Source organism: Aptenodytes forsteri, unplaced genomic scaffold, assembly GCF_000699145.1.
Source record: "Aptenodytes forsteri isolate BGI_AS27 unplaced genomic scaffold, ASM69914v1 Scaffold208, whole genome shotgun sequence".
Classification (NCBI taxonomy): Eukaryota; Metazoa; Chordata; class Aves; order Sphenisciformes; family Spheniscidae; genus Aptenodytes; species Aptenodytes forsteri.
Genome location: NW_008794963.1, coordinates 600,714 through 607,367, shown reverse-complemented (window position 1 = coordinate 607,367; position 6,654 = coordinate 600,714). Strand labels below are relative to the sequence as shown.

The window sequence follows — 6,654 nt, the reverse complement described above, 5'->3', positions numbered from 1 at the left end:
ATGGCAGTCTTGTACTGAAAACAGGGTATCACAGTACTGCAAAATGTTGTTATTCTTAATTTTCAACTGGATGCTACTGTAATTCCTCAGAAAAAGAAAAAATCGGAATGCTCTAAGTTACCTGACATTTCTTAAGGATGTTGGTTTCTGCAACTGGGATATCAAAGCTGAAGGTGTGAAGTTTACTTGCCCAGGTAACAGAGCATCAGTTTGTACAATTGCTTCAGAATTGCATCGCTGCACATAAGTTAATTTTGTTTCTTGTCTGAAATAATTCAAGTATGTTGGATACAATTCTGAGACCCTCAAGGTGTCCACCTTCCTTCTGCTGCCTCTGTGAGTTAAAATCAAGTACGGGTCTGGATTGTTTGTAGGCCAAGTAGCAAAGAGAGAGAGCACTGAACAGCAATGCTGCTTCAAAGGTTTGTGATGACTTTTGGGTCTGAAGGGCAGGCAGGATTTCTTATATCCCTCCAGCTTACGATATTAACTTTAAAATAGTGAAGGAGTGATGAGTGCTTTCTTACAAGCTTAAATTTAATACTTGGGCTTGTCAGCTTTGATAGCAGCCCATGATTTCCCTCGCCACCCCCCAGCAGATACTGCTCTGTTCAGTGCTGTTTGTAAACTGAAAGTAGGCTGATCTCTCATTGCTTCTCTGAAGATTTTGTTGGCTGCTTGGATGTAATTATGAAATAATTTATTGAAGTCCAAGGCTGCAGAGTATTTCAAAGTATTAGTATAAAAAAAAGTTAACTATGAACTACTAAATATGCCCGTTCCTTATTTGCTTACCTGAAGAGCCCTGAACTTCTCAATGAAATAAAAGCCGGTGCTATTACATGCCAAATAATTGTGGTAATAAGCTTGTGAGAGGTTGCTGTGTTGAATTGTTTTCATTCCATGGATTCTTAAACCGAGAAGGATCTTGAACGTTTCCTCCCTAGTTTTTTGTGGGCTTAGGACTGGCGAAGCTGAAATCTGCTCTTCCACGGGGGCCTGAGGCCACTATATTCTCCCTTGTGTTAGCCTGTCCTAAGTTACTGAAGACCTCCTTCTGCATCTGTGTTTTGGCTCTTGGACAGCAAAAATATCTGGAACCCTTAAAAGCAGAAGCTCTGAGGGTTCAGTTCATCTTTTTTCTTCAAGATAACATAAATTTGCTGTTGTTGCACTCAAAAAAGAAGCACTTCATGCCACTTCCCATCCAAGGCCTGTTTCCTTAACAGGACTTTTCTGTATTTTTACCTATAGTATTTGTTACTATATGATAAACACTTGTCTATGTTTCAGTCTCTCCAGATGTTTGTAAATGCTGGTTATGGCTCTTCTGCCTACCTGTGTCTTGTTTTTTTCTTCAGAAGGCGGTCTGTGGTTGCTACTAACCTGTGGTGGGTTTGGGGTTTGGTGTTTTTTCCCCCCTTTTCTAAAGACTGTAAAAAGTTGGTTTAAAAATAAAGTTGCATAGATGAGCCTTTTGTCTGATCCACTTTTCTGGGGTGATTTATGGTGTGTTTGTGTTGCTGGTATGCTTTGTGTACAACTACAGTTGATGTTCAGGTACACAGAAGTTGTGGGGAAGGGGAAAGCAAACTTACATTTGTTTATACTAATCATTACCTTCAAATTTTTTAATTCTTTTTTTTTTTGAGGGTGTGACTGTTTAGAGACTATCTTTGCTGATGGTGTTTTAGGATTCCCTGTTTGGTTTTTCAACTGAGATTTCCTGATCTCTTGCAGCAGAGCTTCCTCCTCCATATACTGCCATTGCAAGCCCAGATGCCAGCGGTGTACCTGTAATAAACTGCCGCGTGTGCCAGTCGCTAATCAATTTGGATGGCAAGCTACATCAACATGTTGTTAAGTGCACAGTTTGCAATGAAGCTACGGTAAAATGGATTTTTAGCATTTTCTTTTTGTGGAGGGAAGCGGGGGGAGGTTGAAGTACATCCTTGGTAGAATTCATGTCCTCACCTACAAAGGGTGAGTCCCTTCCTGCCACCCCTGCGAAGGACCTGTTTGCACAGCCGGCTGCTAGTGTAGCTAGCGTGCAAGTTCAAGGGTTGCTGGCACAAGGATGGCCATAAGCAGCTAGAATAAATCTTCATGCTGTTGATGAGGCTGCACAGGATGTTTCCTTCTGAGGCAGAGGACAAAAAGCAAAGATGTTAAGTAATTACTCCTCTGTAAAGAAGGGTGAAACTGTTTTTGGTGGGATGAAGAGAAAGAAATTGAATCGTTTTAAGAATGGAAGAAACAAAGTAACTAACCCACACCTCTCCTGGATGTGTGCTTTCCTCCTGCAATACTATTCAGTCAATTTGTTAGCCTGCTAACAAACCACAACACAACAATTTTGAAATGCAGAAATTGTAGGTTCTGTTTCAGTGATCACAGACGTTTTTGCTCCTCCTCCCCTTTTCTTAATTCAAGTCTTCAGCTTTTGGCCTCCTGCTTCTATTTTTTTCCTTCCTGCCAGTTTCAGTTTCAGCATCTGGTACTGCAGCGCTCCACAGCCACTGGGGGCGTTTGCATAAAAAACACTGGACTGGATTTATTTTATGAAAAGAACTTTAAATTATGTCCAGAAAATAGGAAGCCTTGAATCTGTAGGAAAACTTTTTTTCCACTTAAAAGAGTAGAGAACCTGCTATTAACACTCACTTTCCCTGCCAATATATAATGTTTCAGGCCAAACAAAGTATCTTGCAGCTTTTGAGACGTGTGATTTGCTGTATGAAAGGGACCCAGAAACTTGACTCCCAGGTTGGAGAGAGACAATTTCAGTACAGTTTAAAATAAGATTACAATTTGGCGATGTCTACATATTCTCTTAGTGACTGAGAGCCAGACTGAGGTCCTTTCACTGTTGAATAAAGCCATTGTACCAGGCAAGGAGGCTTTCTTGATGTTTTGACTGTTTTTTTAAAAATATACCACTACTTAAGCTCACATTTTAAAAAATAACAAAACTGAAGTCTTGAATTCTTCATTACTAAAATATGAATGGTTTTTCCATTAGTTTGCAGAATCTTTTTATTCTAGTGAGGAAATTTGCAGTTCTTTCTCTGAGCAGAGAGAGAAAACTTCCAACTTTGTCTTGACGCTCAAGTTTCCTTTGTAAGAGGAACTGTATTTCTCTGTTAGCAAGAACTTGTCACTGAAGGTGTTCTGCTTTGTCATACTGTTATGAGTAAAAAAGTGAATTGCTATGACTTCTGATGTGTGTTCTCTGGTGGTTTGTTTTGTTTAGCCAATCAAAAACCCTCCTGCAGGGAAGAAGTATGTTAGATGTCAATGTAATTGTCTCCTTATCTGTAAGGATACGTCTCGGAAAATAGGCTGTCCAAGACCAAACTGGTAAGAATAAAAACTGTAAGTGCCTTGAGATAGTTTTCTTTGAAGCAACAGTGCTCTTTAAGTATTTAAAATGAAAAGAGGTTCAAGCCTGGGCCTCTGTACATTGACACTTACAGAGCATTACTGAATTACTGCAGAGACAGGTTGTGGTAGTGTCAATTTTGATTTTTTTTTTTTTTAAAGTTTAAAGAAGAAAAAAAAATTCTTTTTGTATTTAGTGGTAGTCTCAAATGTCTGTTTCCTATTTTAGCTACTTCATAAGGAGCAAATGGTATAAAGAACAATGGAGAAGAAAATCACTTCTTGTTTCTGGGACTTCACGTTCATAATTTCTTGCAAACTTAATTACTGTAAACACACAGGTTGCTCGTTTTGCCTGGTTCAGAGTGGGGACTTCAGAATGAAATGGGAGAGGGAGCAGTAGGTTGGCTTCAGTCCTGTCCTCCCTTCTTTGGTACACTGAGTTTTCAGTCTCCTCTCAGCTCTCGACTTCAATTTACACATTTGTTACAAGAGAAACAAGCGTGATTGCCATAGTGAGTGTTCTTACTGTTGGGCTTAGGGCATTAAAGATCCTGCTGAGGTAGGAGTAATTTGATTGTAAGTGGTGCAGCTCTAACAGGAGAAACTGAGATGAAGGCTAGGTCTGCAGATACTTGAATGGAAACTCTGCCACACCAAGTGCCCTAGTCACCAGTCTGTTGGATGTTCTCATTTTGAAACATAGTTTGAGACTTGGAGGGGATTTTTTTTTTTAAACTAACGCAGTGTTGGGGAAAACTGCAAAACATTCCAAATATTTTCTCAGAGAGAAAAAATGTTCATGGGATACTTCAGTTATAAGACATCATAGGATTGGTAACCAAGCTGAATCAGAAACTCCCTAATTTTATTAAAATAATCTCAAAAGCATGTATTTCAGCAGTTTCCCTAAGATAGCCTATGTATTTGTTTTACTAGAAGATGGGCAAAATTGGGGTACTTTGAAGGAGAGAGTTGGGAGCGTGCCCTAAATGGAAGGCTTCAGATTGAAGGGAGGCCATCCAGAATACAATTTTGGTTGTATATGGAGAGAGATGCAGTGCAAGTTAAATAATGCTTTAATTTTTCCCTTCATTTTTTCATGCTAGGAAGTCTGGTCCTCATTCTGCTTTGAGTTGGTTAATTTGGGTACTGTCATTTTGGATGGACAAATTGTATAATTAAACTAGAAATACACTGAACATAAAAGCAAACACTTACAAACTGTTTTTTAAAGTAAATTGATTGCATTTAGTCAACCTGGGGTAGTTTTCTTTTTTAGTTTACTCAATTTGAATGGAATTTTTACTGTACAAATGCAGATATGCTGCTTATATTGACATGGTTGTCAGTAGTGTGGGAAGGAGGAGTATCTGACTTGGGAAGGAGAACTAGGTCATGGAAGAGTTCTTACTCTTTCTACATGTTTCGCATGGGTATGTACATTCCAATTCATGGGCTTGCTCAGCCTGGGTATTAAGATTTCATTTTCCTGAGGAGTGTTTCTGCCATATGATGGCAAGTCTTTGATCTCTACAGGGTTCTGGCTTGCATGGCTGATCTTATAGTGAGAGAGAATGTTTTCAAAACTGAAAAGGGAAACACTTTGGAGAGAGACCAAAACTGGGTGCATCATCTGTTTAAAAGCAGATTATAGTTTAAAAGTGTAAAATATTTGGTAGTGACAGAGCTAATTGCTTAAATGGATTGTCCTTCTCTTTTGCTAGCTTAATTACATGTACATCTAATGTTCTTAACACAGTAGACGCATCATTACTCTTGGTCCAGTAATGCTGATCCCAGAAGAGCAGCCAGCTCAGCCTGCCTTGCCAGTTCAACCAGACGGAACTAGAGTGGTATGTGGGCACTGTGGAAATACGTTCCTTGTAAGTAAAGCAGCAGATTCTTCTTCTCACCTCACCGTGCTATCGCTCAAGCTATTTGTTGTAAGACTTTTAAGAGCATATTGCCTCACTCTATGGCATCATTGAGGAACTAAAGCTTCTTCTGTGCTCATATTGCTATAGTATAGTCTGTATTTCGTTACCTTTACATGCATTTCAAGAAAACTTTTAACAGTCTTTCTGTGCATGCATGGGTAAAGCCCAAAGTCAGTCTTATTGCTTAGAGATGCAAGAGTAGATGATACTGGAAAAGGAAGTTATGTTTCTAAGTTCTGTTTGGACTCGCAATGATGGTTATGTTAGTGATTAAGATAGTATATGTTCTGCCATTGCTGTATGGACCCCTGAAAGCTGTTTGTTATAGTGCTTTCCATTAGCATATTTGTCAGTTGTTACAGAACTGGAGATTTTGGTTTGTATGTGAGGCTGAAAGTTTCTCCTGGTTTTGTAGTGGAAGGACGCAAAAAACACTCTTGCTGTTAAACCATTTTTTTTTTTTTTAGTCTTTTACATGAATAAGGGGCTGCCATATTTGAATTTTGGTTTAGGAAGAGTCTCTGCAATACACAAGTAAGCTAGCTTTAGCTTCATCATCTAGCAGTGCTAGAATGTTTGTCAGGTTTGTGAGTTATGGGAAAGGGCTAAGGTAAGTGGTACAGCTGAGGGACCTCCGTAGTCACCAGAGTGGTGTTACATTGCTGAAACAAAGGATTGTAAGATACGAAAAGGCCAGAGAATACTCAAGTGCATTTTGTGAAAGGAAAAAGGAAGCTTAAGGGATGGCACTCCATGTTGGCTTGTATCAGCAGTGAGAGAAGTGTTTGCTTGTGATGGGCTCGATAATGGAATAGACTTGTTCCTTCAAATCTTTACTTCAGGTTTATGGATCAGTGAGGTGTGCAATAATGGCTTAACTACTGTACTAGATGATGAATGCAGGGAGTAGGAGATGACTCTTACACTTCTGTTTCTAAAAGGAGAACTAGGGATTTGGTTATGAATTTACAAGTAATGTAGTATCTGAGAAACCGTTAGAGAGATGCTTGAGAAATATTCTATCTACTAATTCTGCCTATATATTAAAAAAAAATATTCCTCTTATAACCCTTGCTGAAGAACAGTAGTCTCTAACTGGAGATAGCCGGAGTTGGTTTTCTGTTTGCTTTTCTTTAAATGCAAGTCTGTATGTGACCTTAACTAGTAAGAAGATTGTATGCAATACAGAATAATATTACTAACAGAAAACTACCGGATCTATGGAAGAAAAAGGCCATCTCGAGTAGAATCACAGAATCATTGAGGTTGTAAAAGACCTCTAAGATCATCCAACCATCCCATCGACCCAACACCACCATGCCCACTAAACCAT

At 39.1% G+C, this 6,654-nt stretch overlaps 1 protein-coding gene across 1 annotated transcript in view; it reads left to right on the top strand.

The window, feature by feature from the left end:
- Positions 1-1,744: 1,744 nt before the first annotated feature.
- The window catches only part of TMEM55A (transmembrane protein 55A), a 20,496-nt gene continuing 15,586 nt past the window's right edge, over positions 1,745-6,654 (top strand). Inside the window, exons 1-3 of the mRNA XM_019471061.1 lie at positions 1,745-1,889; positions 3,254-3,360; positions 5,144-5,267. Coding sequence (XP_019326606.1) covers positions 5,172-5,267 — 96 coding nt within the window. The 5' untranslated portion in view covers positions 1,745-1,889; positions 3,254-3,360; positions 5,144-5,171. The remainder of the gene's footprint in view (positions 1,890-3,253; positions 3,361-5,143; positions 5,268-6,654) is intronic.